Source organism: Sordaria macrospora, chromosome 7 (genome assembly GCF_033870435.1).
Source record: "Sordaria macrospora chromosome 7, complete sequence".
In the NCBI taxonomy this organism is placed as follows: Eukaryota; Fungi; Ascomycota; class Sordariomycetes; order Sordariales; family Sordariaceae; genus Sordaria; species Sordaria macrospora.
The window spans coordinates 3,751,652-3,770,573 of record NC_089377.1 but is presented as its reverse complement, the minus strand read 5'-3'; the positions used below and the strand labels follow the sequence as shown (position 1 = coordinate 3,770,573).

At 54.2% G+C, this 18,922-nt stretch overlaps 4 protein-coding genes across 4 annotated transcripts; 2 read left to right on the top strand and 2 right to left on the bottom strand.

The window, feature by feature from the left end:
• Positions 1–782: 782 nt before the first annotated feature.
• On the top strand, positions 783–7,234 carry SMAC4_07592 (uncharacterized protein). Its single transcript, XM_066090654.1, has 2 exons — positions 783–900; positions 965–7,234. The coding sequence occupies exons 1-2, from the start codon at positions 827–829 to the stop codon at positions 6,744–6,746; spliced, it is 5,856 nt and encodes a 1,951-aa protein (XP_065947858.1). The 5' UTR covers positions 783–826; the 3' UTR covers positions 6,747–7,234.
• Positions 7,235–9,299: 2,065 nt separating this feature from the next.
• On the top strand, positions 9,300–11,869 carry SMAC4_07591 (uncharacterized protein; the record flags this gene model as incomplete). Its single annotated transcript, XM_003347988.1, has 2 exons — positions 9,300–10,853; positions 11,006–11,869. The coding sequence occupies 2 exons, from the start codon at positions 9,300–9,302 to the stop codon at positions 11,867–11,869; spliced, it is 2,418 nt and encodes an 805-aa protein (XP_003348036.1).
• Positions 11,870–12,153: 284 nt separating this feature from the next.
• On the bottom strand, positions 12,154–14,246 carry SMAC4_07590 (uncharacterized protein; the record flags this gene model as incomplete). The annotated part of the gene is made up of 3 exons (XM_003347987.1): positions 12,154–12,319; positions 12,430–13,648; positions 13,940–14,246. The coding sequence occupies 3 exons, from the start codon at positions 14,244–14,246 to the stop codon at positions 12,154–12,156; spliced, it is 1,692 nt and encodes a 563-aa protein (XP_003348035.1).
• A 752-nt stretch (positions 14,247–14,998) lies between these two features.
• On the bottom strand, positions 14,999–17,136 carry SMAC4_07589 (uncharacterized protein). Its single transcript, XM_003347986.2, has 2 exons — positions 16,090–17,136; positions 14,999–16,022 (listed from the first exon to the last, which is right to left on the bottom strand). Exons 1-2 carry the CDS (start codon positions 16,705–16,707, stop codon positions 15,309–15,311), a joined length of 1,332 nt encoding a protein of 443 aa, XP_003348034.1. The 5' UTR covers positions 16,708–17,136; the 3' UTR covers positions 14,999–15,308.
• Between the last annotated feature and the right edge of the window lie 1,786 nt (positions 17,137–18,922).

The window sequence follows — 18,922 nt, the reverse complement described above, 5'->3', positions numbered from 1 at the left end:
GCTCCTTCCACTCCTACCGGTTCGAGGTGGACGAAGATGACTTCTTGCTGCTCCACTGCAAAGTCAGAGTGTCCAGTCTCCTCGATGCGTGTTGGCCATCACGCGAATATGTTGAGGAAGGAGCGATATGCTGAGGAAAGGACAAAGAAGTTCGGGTGGAGACTCTCGTTCTCAAATCTCGATGGCCAAGTCCTCCCGCAAACAGAGGTGACAGTTGAGGAAGGAACGTCTCTCTTGATGACCTCACATGGACCAGTTCCGGCCCTCCGGTCATTGAGGTCCGTAGAGCTCCTTCCATGGCCAACCAAGCACATCATCTCTCTCATTTCCCATTGCAGTCCTGAGTGGGTTCTCATGCATGAAGCTTTTCCCACTTTGTCGACTCTTGCACGATTGAATTCCATGCCTGCCTTCTCTTCCTCGCCCACAATGCACATCTTCCCACTTCCACCACAACCGCTTCCTCCCCAATCCCACGAACACCAACTGCAGAGGAAGTCGACATGCTGCTCGTCCCCGATCTCCCGTCATCTGATTGAATGGTTGGAGACGAGGATGGCCCTAGAGATGGCCTACATAAGGACAGCATTCCCCTCCCCTTGTCGTTCTTCTCGATTCATCCTCCTCATCCTTCTCCCCTCATCTCGATCTTTCTCTGCCTTGTTGATCTCGGCATCGCCAGATCTCCCGCCACTTTCTTGCCTTTTGGCCTTTTCTCTTCTGGCATCACGCTCATTATCACCTACTTTGTGTCCAAATTGTTATCTTCCCTTCGTCATCTTGACAAGCAGGATCACCACTTCGGCATCCAGTTGCTGACTCCAAGATGCGTCTCAACGCGTCTTTGGGCGTGCTCTCCGGCATAGCCTGGACAACATCCGGTGCTGTTGTCCCTCGCAAGTGAGTCCTTTTCCATTTGATCCCATTGTCCGTTTTCACGTTGCTGACTTTGTCTCTTTCACAGCCTCGATTACGATATCGACACAACTTGCACGACCACTGAGACTGCCCAGGGCACTGTCTTCGTCACTGGCCCTGGCGGCAACTCTCCGACTGCCGCGGCCGGTTCGGTCTTCACTCTCACGGTTCCTGTTGGCGGTTCTGATCCTGGTGCCGGGTCTCCCGGTTCATTCGGCTCACCTTCTGGTTCTGACAACAATGGTCTTCTTTCTTCCATCTGCACCACTGGGCCTTCTCCCTTCGGTTCTCCCTTCGGCTCTGTTGGCACTCTCTCGCCTCTCACCATCACTGTCACGGCTCTCTCAACTCCATCCATGAGCACAGTCACCATCCCAGTATCAACCGTCACCATCAATACACCTGGGGCTGGTTCCGGTGCTGGCGGCAACGGAAACGGAAACGGAAACGGAAACGGCAACGGCAACTCCCCCGGTTCAGTCATCACAGTCACTGCTCCCCAAGCATCTGCCAGCCCAGCTTACCCAGGGTACCCGGGTTCCGGCATCACAGTCACCATCCCCGTCGGCTCAGGCTCAGGCTCAGGCTCAGGCTCAGGCTCCGGTTCCTCTCCAGCTGGAGTCACTGTCACTGTCCCTCAAGTATCTGGGCAGGCTGGTGAAGTCGTCACTCTCACAATACCAGAAGGTCCCAACCAGTCGGCCACTGTTGTGCTCACTGTCACCATTCCCGACGTTGCAGACAGTCCTGGGTCATGGTCTACCATCGTCTCAGCTCCTGGCCTCGATGGCGCGGCATCTGGTTCGCTTGTCACTGTCATTGGCGGTCCATCGGCTGGTCCACAAGTGCCTGGAAGTCTCCTTTCTTCGACATGCACCGACGCTCTCACAGCCGGACCTGGTGGCTCGGGCAACGCTGGTTCCGGCAACACCATCACTGTCCCTTTGCCTGCGACCGCCTCAGAGTCCTACCCACCATTCTTCGGTAGCCCCACTCCTCTCGTGATCACTTACACGATTCCTGCCGAGCCTGGCATGCCCACTCCTCTTGTCGAGACTCTCACTGTGGCACCCAACCTCCCCTACCCATCTGGCGACCCGAGCTCTCCATACGGAGCGACTGATCTGACTATCCCACTTGGTCCTTTTGGTGTTCCACTTTCCAGCTCTGTCCCTTCGGGTCTCACCTTGGTCACATACACCGTCCCCGCTGATGGCGACTCTCCTGCCTACACTGGCGTCTATACTTTGACACCTGGCGCCGGCTCGTCTCCTGGACAAGGCGGTCAGAATGGCGGCTCGCCCGTCACTGTCACTGTTCCGGAGGCCACTCAGCCCGGTCAGAACGGCGGGTCATCAGGCGAAACCGGCTATCCTCCTTATGGCGGCTCAGCTGCTTCTGCAGACAATGGATCACCCGGCGCTGTCACTTTGACTGTTCCCCAAGCTGGCGCTCCCACTCAGTCTTACCCTGGTCAGGATGCTGGTCAGTCAGGCCTCGGCTCCGGCAACCAAGCTCCCACAGTCACTCTCACGGTTCCTGCCGGTAGCACTCCGGGTTCAAGCTCGGGCGGCCAAGGCAGCGGTCCTGGTTACGACAACGGCCAGTCGACTTGTTTGACTCTGACAATCCCTGGAGCAAACTCTAATGGTCAGTCTAGCCTTTTGACTGTCACTGTTCCAGTTGGCTCTGGTTTCCCCGTCGGCGGTGCTCCTTCTGCGCCCTACAACGGCCCCTCCGGTCCAGTCACCGTCACCGCTTTCCCCTCTGCCGGCGGCTCGGGTTCTGGAAGCAGCCCGTCTGGCTCAGGCGACGACGATCAGTCGACTTGCCTGACTCTCACGCTTACTGGAGCCAACGGCCAGCCGAGTCTTATTACTGTCACCGTTCCAGTTACCTCCGCTTTCCCCAATGGTGGTTTCCCTTCAGCACCTTACAATGGCCCTTTGGCTCCGGTCACCGTCACAGTTCCGCCGACTCCTGATGCATCTGGTTTCGCCCCCGGAAGTGGCTCGTCTGGCTCAGGCGATGATGATCAGTCGACTTGCTTGACCCTCACGCTCACCGGCGCCAATGGCCAACCCAGCCTTGTCACTGTCACGGTTCCCGTGTCGGACTATCCCTCTGGTGCTTCTCCTTCTACCGTTGGCGGCGATGGTCCGTCCGGCGTCGTCACTGTTGTCGTTCCCGAAACCACTGGTTCCAGCGGTTCTTCTGGAAGCGGCTCATACGGCTCTGATGGCAATGGCTCATCTGGTGTCTTGACCGTCACTGTTCCTGGCAACTCCGGTTCCGGCTCTGGTTCGTCTGCGAGCGATCCTTTTGGCTACGGCGGCGGCAGTGATCAGCCTAGCGTGGTTGCCGTCACTGGACCTGCTGGTTCTCCATCTGCTGCTGGTGGCTCTCCCATTGCTGTCACTTACACTGCTCCTGCTGGACCAGGCGAGACCGAGTCGTCCTATCCTGTCACCTACACCATTCAGCCATCGTTGGGATCTGACTCAGGATCTGGTTCCGGATCTGGCTCATCTCCTTCAGGTAGCGGAGTCCCTGCTGGTTATGGAAGTGGTGGCAGCAACCCATTCGGATCTGGTTCCAACCCCACTGATTCCTCTGGATTTTCTCCAGTCACTGTCACTCTCGGCCCGTCTGATGGGTTCGCTACACCCGTGGTTGTCACCTACACTCCTGGTGTGACTGGATTCCCATCTGGTTCCTCGCCCACACCTTCCGTGGTTGTCGTTTCCGATTCGGGATCTCTCTTCACCATCACGCTTCCTGCATCCGGTTCCTCGCCTTTCGCAACCTCGCCTGCTTCGTCGGAGATTGTCGTCTCTGAGTTTGGGACTCTGTTCACCATCACGGTTCCTGCAACGGCACCGGCCGCTCAGCCTACTGCTGCCACCGGTTCTTCCATTGTTCCCGGATATGGCTCCGGTGCTGGCTCTGGTGCTGGCTCTGGTGCTGGTTCTGGTGCTGGTTCTCTTCCCAGTGGCCTCACGGTCTACACCATCACTCCCACTTCTGGCTCGCCTTATGTTGTCACTGTTCCTGTCGGCGGCGGCTCTGGCTCCAATCCATCCAACGTCTTGACTGTCACTGAGGGTCCATCACCCACTGGCTTTGGAACAGGGTCTGGATCTGGCAGCTCCCCTGACAATGGCGAGTTCACGATCACCATTGATGGCACCCCGGTCGTTGTTCCCCTTCCTCAGAGCAACGCTGGCACCAACGCCGGCCAAGGAGGGATTCTGACTGTCACTGAGGCATTGCCTTCTGGCTCACCATCAATCGTCACTGTTCCTGCCGGTGCCGGAGGTATCACCGCGCAGCCTTCTGCCACCCCATATGGCGGCTCGTTCCCAGGCGGAGAGGTCATCACTATCACCGGGCCTGATGGGTATCCTACTGTTCTCACAATCCCTGGCGGCGGCAACCCAGCAGCCACTCAGAACAGCCCATCCAATGTCTTGACGGTCACTGAGCAACTTCCTTCCAACGCTCCTGGTCAGAATGGCTCCGGTGGATCGGTCATCACTGTCACTGGACCTGACGGCTCACCCATCGTCGTCACCATCCCCTCCGGCGGCGACTCGGGAGCTTCGGCGCCTGTGTCTGGTCTTGGATCAGCTTTCACCCTCACCTTGACTCCCGGCAACGGGGGCAATGGCGGCTCTGGCTCAACTGCTGGTGTTCCTGGCATCTTGACTGTCACCGAACTTGCCCCCACGGCGACTGGAGGAGTCCAGCCCGGTGCCGGTGGATCTGGCTCTGCTTTCACCATCACTTTGTCTCCTGGCTCTGGCTTCCCTGGTTCCGGCTCTCCTGGTTCCGGTAGCGGCTCTCAAGGCAACGGACCTCAAGGCTACGGCTCACCTAACTCGCTTGGTCCCGTCTTGACCATCACTGAGGGCGGTGCTGCTCCTACCGGAGGTGTCCAACCTGGTGGAAATGGTGCTGGTCCTGCTTTTACTGTCACCTTGGCGCCTGGTAGCGGGCAAGGCAGTGGACCCCAAGGCTCTGGACAAGACAACGGTCCTCAGGGTAACGGTCAGGGTAACGGCGGGTTTGGCTCTGCTTTCACTGTCACCCTGTCTCCTGGCTCCGGTTCTCCCAACTCTGGCTCTCCTGGCTCAGGCTTCCCCGGCTCAGGCAGTGGATCTCCGGGCAATGGTCCCCAAGGTTACGGTTCACCCAACTTCCCCGGCAATGGCCAAGGCTCCGGACAGGGCAGTGGTCCTCAGGGTAATGGACAAGGCAATGACGGATCTGGCTCAGCTTTTACCGTCACCCTCTCTCCTGGCTCTGGATCTCCTGGCTCAGGCAGTGGATCTCAGGGCAATGGTCCTCAGGGCTATGGCTCACCAAACTCTGGCCTTGGTCCCATCTTGACTATCACTGACTCACCTTCCGGAGCTGCCGGTGGTCTGCAACCCGGTGCGACTGGCTTTGCCACTGCTCTCACCTTCACCATTCCATCAGGCTCTGGCAATGGTCCTTCTGGTTCAGGAAGTGGCCCATTCGGCTCAGGGAACGGACCCTTTGGTTCTGGTAATGGACCTTCCGGCTCTGGCAATGGTCCCTTTGGCTCCGGCAGTGGTCCTCAAGGAAGCGGGCAAGGAAGCAGTCCTCAAGGCTATGGCTCACCTAACGGTGGTGCCGGTTCCGGTTTCACCATCACTCAGGGCGGAGCTGGCGCGGCTCTACCCACGGGTCCTGTTTTGACCGTCTCGGAGGTTGTCGTCTCGGAAACCATCCCCATCGGCCCTGGTCTTTACTCGGTTGTCGCTTTCACCACTACTCTCGGTGCCGGCTCAGGCTCTGGCTCGGGTGCTGGTCCTGCCTCTGGTCCAAGCATTGTCACCATTGATCCCAATGGTTCTGGCAACGGTCTCAACTCTCCCTCTGCGATTGGTGGTGGTGCTTTTGCGACCACTTTGACTCTGGCACAGCCCTCCGCTGTGATTGCGACGGCACCTGCTCAAGGTCCTCAAGTCGTCACTGTTCTGCCTTCAATCTTCACTGTCTGGCCTCAGAACACTCTGGTCACCACCACCTCTTGCACAACCAGCAATGGCGGTGCCTTCTTTGACCCAGGTCAGAACGGTGGCTTTGGTCCCTCTCTTGTCACCTTGTGGCCGACATACTCGATCGACACCACTTGCACCGAGTCCTCGACCAGCTATGTCGACATCAGCGCTGTTGCACCCGCCTCGTCCTCGGAATCGTCCACTGTCTTGATGTTGAGCAGCTCAACCTTGGCTGTCATCAGCTCGGCGCCTTCCAGTGACTCGTCTACCGTCCTGATGCTGAGCAGTTCCACTCTTGCTGTGATTAGCTCTGCGGCCCCGACTCCCTCGGTTGTTGCTCCGGAGCCTGTCAGCACTGCATCCGCCGAGCAGGCCATCCCGACTTTGACTGCTGAGCCTGCCGCCTCTTCTGACGAGGGTCAAGCCATTCCCACGCTGACTGCCGAGCCTGTCGAACCCACCAGCGCCCCTGATAGTGACCAGCCCATTGAGCCTACCTCCGCCGGCGGTGATCAGAGCATTCCCATTGTGACTCCCGAGCCCACCGGCTCTTCGGATGAGCAGGCGATTCCCACGTTGTCGTTTGATGCCCCGCCCGAGTCCTCTGCCGCTGAAGAGGTTCCTCCTCCCCAGACCGAGTTCGGCAAGGGTCACATTCACCCCCGTTCTGCGCAGATTACCGTTTCTGCTTTCTCTCTGAGCGTCTCTACCGCATCAGTTCCTGTCGATACCAATGCAGTGTCTTCAGTCGTTTCCACCCCTTCTTCGGTAGCGTCTGTGTCGACCTCTACGGAATAGAGTACTGGTACCAAACATTGCCACTACTCCTCAAAAGCCTTGGGGTGTTTCTGAGGAAGTGAAGGCGAAGAAGGGTCTTCGTTGGTCTATCCGTCGCTGAAGGACTGAGATGTGTGCTTCACGACAGGTCGTTTGATCTTGATTCTAAGCGGTTCTGTCACTCTTTCGTTTCATTTGTTCCGCTTGGGAATTGTGTTAATATGTCGAATACCATTTGCATGTTTTTACGGCTTGTTGTTCCGCCCTAGGGATGAGGTCACAGTCGTGGGATTTCTTGGTGAATTGGTGGTCAGATAGAATTGTGTTTACAAAAAGGCTTGATCTTTACGGCGTGGTCATGTATTGAGAGGTGTGGAAGAGTCGAGTCGATGAGGAGTCGGGATCTTCAAAAGTAATAGGGGAGCAGATCTGTCACTCTCTGTACAATTTTGGCCATATTCTCACTGACAGCTATAATTCCAAATGTTGTCATGGGAAACTTCTTGCCGCTGTGTTTCATGCCGTTCTTCACGGTGACATGCTTGTGACGCATGCTAACCACCTGACATGAAATCGTTCGTGATGACAAGAGGCATTAGCGACTACGTACCCCATCTTTGATCATGTCTTTTGGTCATTGTGTGCTTCACAAGCCAAACACGTCAACCTTTGGTCGCGGTCACTGCTCTATTATCCCGAAGTTTAACTCCACGCCTAGCCACTGGCTTCGTCGGGGGAACGCATAATTCATACCCAGGTAAGTTTATATCTTGTCCATCATTCTCAACAATGAAGGAACATGCACTCACAATTCTCCAGCTGAAGACCAGATGCCAAAATCAGGCAGCTTTCACCATGTCAAACCGCGCAATTGAACGCAAGCCTGTGCCCTCGTCTGTGAGTGATGTGCCTCTTCCACCACAGAAGTCCCAGAAACGAGTTTATTTCGAGTCTAAAAGAGGACCCTCGGCCGTTCCTCCCACGATCCCTCCCATAGCTATCACCAGTCCGCTCCGTTCGCCATCCCCGGCCACGCTTCAAAGACCACCAACTCCAACCGAGTACTTTGACATCCCATGTCCACCCGACACTTTTGACCCGGATGGCGATGTGCTTGCTTTAAACATCCCCAGCACACCTGTTAGCCCGAACCCTGAGCCGAACATTACTCTTCCCACCGCTGCAACAGAAACAAACGCCGAAATCCGAGCATGAAATAACCACATGTTCGCAGCAGCCGCCAATCTTTCCAACGGCCTAACCCAACTCGAGATTTGCCTAGGCGGCGTCGATCTGATCCCTGGTCTCCGGCAACAAGCATCCATCTCTCGCCTTGAATGCCAAGCCTTTTACAACTTCATCGACAAAGAACTCTTTCTCGCGGAACAGATTCCCATCTTCGCTGCTCGAGTACACGCCCTAGTATCCAGAACGGAGGAGTGCAACCTTCGCGTTCCGTGCGTACAGGTCCTCAACACCAGTATTTGTATAGGCGGTGGGAAAGACGGGAAGGAGACGGTGAGATAGGAAGTGGGCGAAAAGGATGGTCCTCCATCGTGGAGGGATATGGCGCTTGGAGCCGGGATTCTGGGATGGGTGAGGAGACGGATGAGAGTATATGCTGGACCTGGGAGACAAAAGGCTATGGAGGATGGAGTAGGTGGGAAGGTTAGGAGTGAGCAAGTGGCGCTTTGGGAGGATTTACTGGGGTGTTTGAAGGGGTTGATTGAGAGGCCTGAGGGGAGTGAGTGTGAGGATGAGGATGAGCTTGGGGAGGGATCAGGAACTCAGGATGTTGATGTGGTCGAAGGTGTTGAGGTGGGTGAGCTAGGAAGGAGTGAGGACAGTGAGGGTCGGGGTGCCGGTGGAACTGGGCGGATGGATGGGATAGGGAAGGGAAAAGGAGTGGCGAGGGAGTCCACTTGGAGATCGAGGAAGCCGGGTTTCTTGACGCTATGGCATGAGATGTTGAGACGGGACGATGTGGTCTTGAGGAAGAAGGAGGAGCTGGTGAAGATGATGAGGGAGGGGAGGGAGAGAATGGAGAGAGGGGAGTGTAGATGGTGTGGCGACAGGGATGCGGGACCGGGCCCGGGAGGTAGACCGGGAGGGTGGTTGAGGAGGTTGAGGGGGCGGTAATGTTACCCTGGGTACGGCTGTCGCGGATATCATCACTCTTGAAGATAAGCTGAGAAGAAGCTGAGAATTGGTCTGGGAAAAGCATGGCTCACGTGTTAGGAGCCTTGCGAGGCGACGGGAGAAAGAATGCCATTGTCTGATTGGGTGAGAATGGGGTAAGTGATGCATTAATGACACTTTTTGTTCGAAGAAGATGAATTGGCGAAAGAACAAAGACTGTTTGTTTGGACGTTCTATTTCAAGGACGGGTAGCGGAAAGAATGTTGAACAATGAAAGCTATGGATGTTTGCTTTGCCGGTCTGGTTGACCATGGAAGAAGTCAAAAGCAATGACTCCTCTTCTTTCCACTTTCCCGCATCCCTGGTTTTGAACGGCATATTGTTTTCTACTGTGGAAGGAAAGCCCGAAAGCTGAGAAGTTCACCGACATCAAAAATGTCCCACCGATACCCCGCCAACAGGAAGTACTACGACGACGACCGCGGCCAACCGCCTAGACCTCCGCGTTCACAAAGAGATCAACTGAACGACGACGACCGCCATACGGACAATCGCAGAGAACGTGATTACCCGTCTGCGAGATATTCATCAAGAGAAACTTCAAGCTATGGCTCAGTCCGACGCAACCATCCAGCAAGCCCATACTACGACAGAGACTACGACAGGTATTACTGCAGTAATAGAGACAGGGACAGGGAAGACTATGGCAGGGACATACCAGGAGACTACGACAGGCCGAGATCAGAATATGGCGGATCAAGAAGTGGCCGCAGAAGATCTCGATCACCACCTCCTCCCAATCCGCGAAGACACAACCAGATTATCAACAATCACCAACCAGGCGGTTTACGGTCTGGTAGATTAATGCCACCACAGAGAGAAAGGCAAGGTGGTCGTAATCACGATCGTGATCACGATGATTTGACGTCTGGTCGATTATCCCCGCTTCGCAGAGAATATCACAGCGATCGCGATACATCCACAAGATCTGGCAGGAATTCTCCAGCTCCGAGTATTACGAGTAACAGTGGGAGTTGGACACATGCATGTGCGCCGGCGGCAAGGACAGCACAAATGTCGCGGGCTCCTTCTCGGGTTCCTTCTCGAGCTTCTTCCCCAGCTCGAGGTTGGAAACCAGATGACCTGCGGGCCGGTAGATTATCCCCGCCACCGAGAGAGATAGATAGCGGTCCGGGTGATGCGAGCAGATCCGGAAGGACATCTCCAGCAGCAGCTTCTAGTACGACGAGTGGTAGCAGGACTCCGGCAGCAGCACCCGCGCCGGCAAGGACAGCACAGCCATCTCAGGCTCCGTCTCAGGCTCCGTCTTGGGTTCCTTCTCGGTCTCGTTCCTCGCTTCGAGCTCGTTACCCGATTCGTGCTCGCTCCCCGGTACGAGCTCTCCAACCAGATAATCTTCAGTCTGGTAGATTATCCCCACTGCCGAGGGAAGGGCAAAGTTCAAACAACAATTCCAGCTCCGACAGGACGGCGCCTGCTCCAAGTACGACCAGAGGCAGGGCGCCAGGACCAGCAAGAATAGCACAACTATCGCAAGCCCTGTCCCGAGCTACGTCCGGAGCTCCACCACAAACTCGGGCTCCGGCACCAGTTCAAGCTCCCGCACCAGCTCCAGCATCTCTTCCAGCTCCAGCATCCACTCCACGCCCGGATCCAGCACCTGCTCCCCGCCCAGCGCAAGCTCCCAGACCAGTTGCCCCAGCGCAAGATGCCAAACCAAAGGGCTCCCCACCCTCAACAAAAACCAAGAATACCCGAAACACATTTCACTTCCTCGAGCTCTCCCTCGTTGAAAATGCCCTGATCCCCGATTCACATATCCTCCTAGATCTCGGAAAATGCATGGATGAGTGCGAACAAGAAGATCCAGACACGCCTTGGGAAGAACAAGAAAAAGGGAAGAAATTTCTCAAGTGGTTCGAGGAGTATAGAAGTTCTGTTGCGACACTTAGGCCGACTGTGCCAGATGTCAAGTGTGGGAATCAAGTTGTGAGTACACTCCCGTCGTAGTTGAAAAGATGATGAAGGTGTGTTATGAAAGGGGTAGGTTGGGGGAAGGGAAAATGGAAGGGGGAAGAAAGATAAAAGGGATATAAGCTGACAACAGGAACAACAACTAGATGCGAGACCACGCCATGCTAGCAATGAAGGACATGATCAAAAAGGGGTTAACAAGGAGGAAGTTGTTCACCGAACTGTATCCTCTACCATCAAAAGACGATGATAAAGACAAGAAAGATTCGGCAGAACCAAAAGACAACCCGCAACCTCCGGAACCCAAACCAACAATCGACGTCCAAACAGACGTAATCTGTCTCCTCCGCCCACCCCTCTCCAAACGCCACTCCTACATAACCTTCGCCCCCTACCACCTTTCCTCTCCCTCAATATCCCCTTCCAACGTATTACTCACCATCTCCCCAGCCCTAACCAACCTCTCCGGCTCCCACCCCTTTACCCTAACCTCCGCCCTACCCGTTCTTTCAGATCTAAAACGCATCGCCTTCCTCTGGGACTCTTCCGCCCCTCCCAACGGCCCTGGTCCATTACCCGCTGACCTCGCCTTTTTGTTTCCGGGGAACTTACCCAGTTTAGAAACAATCTATATCTTGCATCCGGAGATCAGGCCTAGGAGTGAATGGTTCTGGGTATCTCCTGACTGCGACACTTTCCGCGGAGGAGAGGGGATGGGAAGTGAAGCGTTGTTTGTTGAGGTTCAGGAGGTAGATGTGGAGATGCAGGGGAATTGGAAGGGGGGGATGTGGGATATTTTGGGGGAGGAGAATGGTGCTGGTGGTGGTAGTGTTGGTGGTGGTGCAGGAAAAAGGGATGTGTGGGGACGGGGAGGAGGGGAAGTGAGGGTTAGTGAAGGGGTGAGGGATGCTTTGAGGGAGGTTAAAGCGCTTGAGACGATGTATAACGACGGGAAGGGGATAGGAGGAGTGAAGGTGAAGTTGATGGGTTGTATTCCTGTTAAGAATTGAGGAGAGAAATGGGGTGGAAGAATGGGTTGATCGGAACAGACAGGAACGGGTGCCCGCTTCCTCCATAGGACTTCCAAACTGACACTGACACGTTTGAGACCATGACGAGTAGCCTCAAGCTCTAGAAGAAAGGAAGATGAAGCAGACAACAGTGGAATGATGTGACTTCTTCAACATGGACGACTGAACACTCATAACCTTCGTGATTTTTCTTCCATATACCCCATGTACTTATTCATACTAGGTATCTTTGCTTCCTACCACCGTAACCCCGACGCAGACGCTCACTGAATGGCAATCTTGCAAGAGATAGACCCAAACTTTGTCTGCGGCACAATCATATCGTGATCATAATCAAAGTTCTCCCTCGTCGTATCCACCAGCCTTGCCCTAGGAATGACATGGAACGCCATCAGCGCAGCCATGATGTATACCTCGCAGTATGCCAGACTATGCACCCGTTAGCATTACATCATCATCTTCTGCTTCTCCTTCTCCTTCCACGAAGAAAAGGAGAAAGAAAGAAGGCGGAAAAAGGAAGGAAGGAGCAGAAAACTTACCTCTCACCAATACAAGCCCTCCCATGTCCCGCCTTTCCAAACGCCAACAGGTTTTTCTGCAACTTATAATCCGGCTTCACCATCATCTTGCCATCCCCATCTTTTTCAGTTACCAGCCAGCGCTCAGGCAAAAAATCATCCGGCTGCGGGAAAAGCTCCTCGTCCCAATGCTGAATCATACTCGTCATGCCCACGGGCGTTCCTCTCGGAATAACCCACTCCTTGTCGCCATTCTTCCTGTCCTTGAAGACCAAGTCTTCGGTACGTGCCACTCTTGCGCTCCGGTGCGAAACACCCGGCATCATCCGCAACGCTTCGTGCACGACGGCCCACATGTACGGTTTCTGCTCAAGGTCGGTCCATTTTATGGTTTCTGGGGATAGGGTGTTGAGGTCGGTCATCAGTCTGTCGTAGACTTGGGGTTTGGCGAGGAGCCAGAAAGTTATGGTCGTGAGGATAGCGGCTGTCGTTTCGGTTCCGGCAAGGAGGAAGTTGAACCCCTCACCTGAGAGCCAGTACATCTCCTCGTCCGTCAACTTCTTCTTGCCATTGTCAGACATACTGCGCATAATATCCGCAAAGATCCCCCCCTTTCCGTCCTTTGCTTCGTTGCCTAGCGCTTTGCGCAAGAAATCAGGAACCAAAACTTCCATCACTTCCATTACTTTCCGCACGTCCTCGCCCAGCAAGTTCTTGCGAGCCAAAAAGGGAAGAGCAGACGCGCTCTTGCGCATCAGCGTATTATTCCGCATCCCATAAGCAGCGCGCATGAAAGATGAAGTCCAAGTCGCAAAGTTCGGTTCCCACCCGTTTTCCTGGTCGACAAACCCCAGCGATTCGCCGAAACAGTATTGCGCTATGACGTCGGCTGTGAAGCAGTTGAATGCTTCTTTGACGTCTTGCACTTTGTTTTCGGTGGTGCTGGTGCCAATGCGAAGAAGTTTGTTGATAACCCGGCGGGAATGGTCGGTTACCTCCCCTTCTAGAAGCAACATTTGCGAGCGGGAAAAGAACTTGGATAGGGGCGCGCGCTTGAGACGGTGGAGCTCGTGCGAGACGGTGGAAAATCCGGTTACGGAAACGGGGCCGGCGCCGCCTGTGTTGAGCTGGTGTTGGGACTTGTCGCGGATGCGGAGGGAGGAGGAGGAGGGGTAGACTTCGTCTGCGAAGGAAGGGGTTGAGACGTGGATCTCATGGGGGGAGATGCGGATTATGGGGCCTGGAAGACGAGGGGGAGGTGTTAGCTTCTGTGAGTATATATGCAGGCGAAGAGTTGGGACTTGAGGGTAGAAGATAGAGTGTTGAAGAAGGAAGTAGAAGGTGCGAAAAGAGCACGGCATGAAAGGTCAGGCTATGCTCATTCTCAGAGCTGCTGCGAAGCCGCAGTCTTCCTGATTTTTTCTCTCCGTCTAGATTGACATACATCGAGCTCCCGACCTCTCTTCTCATGTCTCGTAGACAACGGGGGGCAAAGGATCATCGAACAAGTCATTCATTCTCATAAACTCACCATAAACCCGATGCATCTCCCTAATCCGATTCGTATACTGCCCCTCCAAAATCCAATCATACCAAGCTTCATAAAGGAACGTCGCCGCAGCGATCTTTGGTCCAGGGAACTTATAAAGCGGGTGAAAAGGCGAGATGTTGTAAAGAGCCAGCAAGACACGGTAGCTGAGCCAAATCACCAAAACGTTGAGGACTGATGAGGGCGAGAGGATGGCTTTGAGACTGAGTGGCGTGGGGAGGGAGTCTCCTCCTGTCGCGATGGTGGATTGGTCGTTGAGGTCCATGGTGATGGTGTCTGCCGACGCCATGTTGAACATGGACTGGACTGGACTGGTTGATGGGGAGACTGGAGGGTTTGGTCAAGGACAGAGGGGGGGAAGAAAGAACCAAGGTCCTTCAGGAAAAGGGTGGAAGGGGAGCCGGGCAGGACATGATGGCTTTGTATTTTTCCGATTTCCCATCTTCCTTCTTCCATCCTTTTCCTCCCTGTTCCCCTTCCTTTCTCCTTGTCATCTTCTCAATACCCCAAACCTCTTCCCTCTAATAAACCGGTGATCGACACTTACTCCCCTGTCCCCCTCTCCGAACCTCCTTTAGTGTCCGGTAGGGGTACACAGTAGCCTTATAGTGGAGTTTTTCTGGGGTTTCAAGGGTTGTAAGTACTGATGGTGCATCGAGAATGGATCTTGTAGGAAGGTTTTTGTGGAGGTGAGGATTCCCAAACTCCAAAAGGAGCAGGCAACCGTTCAACCGCCCAATACTATTGGTTGTTGAGCCCCGTTAGTTTGAAAACGAACAATTGCATGGCTCCATCACGGAACCGTTGAGGGTTTCCACTGTTTGAAGAACCTTATTTCTCACTTGCACCGCGCTAGGAAACGGGTGTGAGTCCGAGAATTGGCACGCTCAGCAACAAATCCAAGAACAGTATATCAGATTATGCCCGACAGGTCTGGCAAATGGGGACGATGGGGACAGCTTCCGGATGCTGATCTTGGTATGTCTTCTGCCTCGGCGCTGTGGTGCAGTCACAGCCAAGGACTGTAAGGATGGCCTAGAATGAAACGATGGATATGGCTTGGAGGGCTTGATAGGGAATAGTAGAAGCCGGCAGTTATGTGGTTCGCAAATGGCCTGCGAATGGTTTGAGAACGGAAGCGAGTTAACGGGCCTGCAAGAAACCGTGACAGGCATCTGACTGCGGAGTGGTGGTATCACAAAGGTACGCAATGGAGGGAAAGTGCAAGGTCAAAAAAAAGGTGTATTAAAACACGGTGGATTTCGTGCTTTATATCCAAGACCACATCTTTCTTACATCCCACTCACTCGTCCATTCTACCACCACCAATACCTCCTTTCCTTGAGAAGCTCTAAGCACTCAGCCCCCTCGCAACCCTGCTCGACTTAACACCGCACTTTCCACCAGGGGCATAAGTGCTGCCAACCTCACCCCACCTGATGTTAGAGAATGTGACCCTAGCATCAGGCTTGTTCTTGACAATCTCCTTGGGGTCGCCCTCAGTGGCGCTGCAAGGACCATTGCCCTCAGCATCCAACCAGTTCATGAAGCCCGAATCATCAGCCCAGATGCTGAAAACCAGCACCATGCCGCGACCGATGGCCTCGCCCATAGCCTTGAGTCCACCGCGCTGCATGGTGAAAGAAGCCGTCTTCTCGCAGAACTCGGTGCTCACAGAATCAGTGGAGAAGCCTTCCTCAACCTGGATGACGGCATTCTTAATCAGCTTGCCGTCCTGGTGATACAGGCGGCGGATCTCAACAAGGACGCCGTCCTCGCGGCCGTTGTCGGTCAGGAACTGGGTGGTGACGGTGAATTTCTTTGTGGAATCGACCTTCTTGTCGGAACCGCGGCCGTAGAAGTCTTCAACGCCCCATTTGTACTCGTTGAAGCCGCATCCCCACTTGTCGCAGACGCCGACAGGCTGGCCGCACTCGTCTTCGCCGGTGCACTTGTAGACTTGGGTGATGTTGCAGGGGTGGGGGACGAAGGTCTTGGCGGCGGAGTTGGACTCGAAGATGTCCATCTCGTTGCAGCAGGCGCCGTGGGTGTTGTTGACGTTGGCCTGGGATGTGAGTTAGAGAGTGCCTGGGTAGAAAGGAGGGAGTGGAGGGAAAAGGGTGTAAACAAACCTCGCCGTTGATGAAATCCAGCTTGAAGCACTGAGCGTCACAGTAGCCGGTACCATACTCGGCACCAGCGGGGTTGAGGTCACCACGTCCACCATCCATCAACATCTCGCTGAGGTAGAAGGCACCGTTCATGCCGCAGGGGAGGTGGCTGACATCGGCGTCGAAGGTGATCTCCTTGGCCAGGAGCTTGACGTCCTCATAGTTCTTGCCATCCTCGGCCATGAGGTAGGTACGGGGAGTGGTGGTCTTGTACTGGCCGGGGTTCGCCGGGTCGGGCATCCACTGGTTGAGAGTTAAGGCATCTCCCTCGGTCCTGATACCCCAGGAAGCATAGTCAACACCCTCGAGGGCGCAGTTGGCAGCGCAGGTCTCGGCGTCGGGGCACAGAGGACCGCCAACGATGCAGGGCGTGGAAGGGTCACCGATCTTGTGGAGGGGGCGCTGGAAGGCATCGATGGTGATCAAGGTATTGACGGTCTGGCAACCACCGGCGAGAGTGCACTTCTTGATGGGCAACTTGGGGTGAGACTCGGGGACGAAGGTGCCAATCTGCTGGGCAGAGGCGAGGGAGGCAGCAAGGCCGACGAGAAGGGTGAACTTCTGAACCATCTTGGGCATTATGTCGAGGGGGTTATGGAACGAGAGTAGGACGACACCGACGAGATGGATGCAGTCGAGGTGTGGACTCCATAATCATCGTGGTGGACAGACGATGCTATTTATTACGGCCGTTGAAGAGCAAGAAACTCAACCGGAATATCCAATATCTGGGGAATGACGGGTTGACAGCAGGCGGATACGACGTCAAGAAGCACCATTGACGTCTGTTCTCTGACTTGGCAACGTTCAGGCGGAATAGCAAACCGAATATGAGGTCTTGGGCTCGTGTTGTCCAGGGGCCGGTAGATGATAGTCGAAGATTTTGGTGATGGATGAGTGCCTTGAGACGGAGTGGCACCCCGAGATGCAGGTACACGAGATGATTACCAAGATCTTGGGTGAGGTCCATCAGGGAAGGATCGTGTTTGGACGTAGGAATGCAGTGTTGACAGTCGGAAGTGCGGGCCATCGTCCAGGACATCACAACGGCGAGCTTAGTTCCGAGAGCTTTGGATGCCATTTTCGGTAACTCTGAGCCGATAGATCATCTTGGCGAGCTCGGATGTTGGTTCCATGTCATTTCCCCCGCATTCCCTCTCAGTATTTTAATGAAGCTGTCAATATTTTTTGGAGAGATGGAGAAGTCGGCAATCCGGGGTAATGGAGTCGTCTTAAATGAGCATCGTCATGCGGATCTGGGCTTGATTTGGTGGAGTTGATTCAAGGCGAATCTTACAGCAACTTGACGTATAAGGCCATTACCGTCCGAATCATAGCGAGACAGGTGTTATGATACGGGATAGGAAGGGCTTGTATTTGGTCACTATATCCGCGACGTCGTCGTCGCCGATCCATTAAAACGTAGAATAAGGCCTACCCATGAGAAGCCCATGTTCTGGGTCATGTAGCCGATTGATTACACTCAATCTTGAGAGGCTACGAATTTGAAGCGCTCTAGTCATCGATCATCCTGAAATTCCCTTGCGTTTTTTTGTTCATTTCGAGACGGTGGTCATGTCCCGGTCCGTCCCATGATCGTGAGGGTCGTGGCCAAGGTGACATTTGGTTCATAGCAGTCGATTCACTAACAGGATTCGGTGTGGTTAACAGCATAATCTGTTAGTGCTTCATAGGCGCTACTCGCATTCGATGGGAGCGAGATCCCCTAACCGCCCTGGGAGAGAGGCCATGCGACTGGAAAAAATGATGGCGATAACTCAATTTGCTGTAATCAATTGATCAAAAGAAATCTCAGTAGCCACCACGGAGCAAGACTGGAGTTTTGCTGGAGGGAGGAAGACATGACGGCTGTGATAGCAGTTGGCAGTGTTGTTGAGTTGCGAAAGTGAAAATGAAGGTCATCGCTGGATCGTTGGAACTGAAGATTGCCGTTGGGCAATTGAGTTCAGCCAAGCCACTTCCCTAGCCTTAATTGCTGTGGCCTAGGCTGTAACAGTCATTGCTTGTTTGCTTGTATATAGTATCAGTGTTAACAACAAGCTGCCAAACAAGGCACGAATGCTAACATTCAGGTACATGTGCAGTAGATGTCCATCCGTCGTCAAGTCGTACCCCAATTCAACTTTCTTCTTTTCCTCTTCCCCTCATCACCACTCGACAACCATTCGTGAACACCCATCCATTGCCACATCTCATCCGTCACGAGCTCTCCGAAACCGATCTGGCGTTCTTTTGGACCACACTTTTCGATTTTTTCCCTGCATTCGCGAATATTTCTGGCTCCTGCATTTGGACCATTGGACGTCCTGAACCGCGATCAAGCTCAAGGCCAGAAGTCTGGAATCGTTAATGCGATGCACGTTCTCCTTTTCATCGGAAACACTTCGGATCTTTCTCCTTCCGCTTGACCCTTGACTTTTATCACACTCACAAAGTTGAAAGTTCAACCAGTGGACATAGGGCCTACTTCATGACAGCATGCAAGATCTCTTAACACCAGCTTCTTCTCCATCACGACCTTCAATGATTGGGGACACCGATCGTCAAATCCATGGATAACCAGCGTGGGGTAGTTCTCAAGGCAGCCAGTCCTCACAGCATTGGTCAATTGAGTTGACTTGCCTCCTTCTTAGACTCTGGACAATGCATAGCTTACACCCTCTTTGGTCGTCCATGATACTTTGCCGGCATTAGTAGCCACACCATCCCAAAGACGATGGTTCCTGACACGATATACTGCGGCCAACCCCGGATCGATAGCCAAACGTAAAGA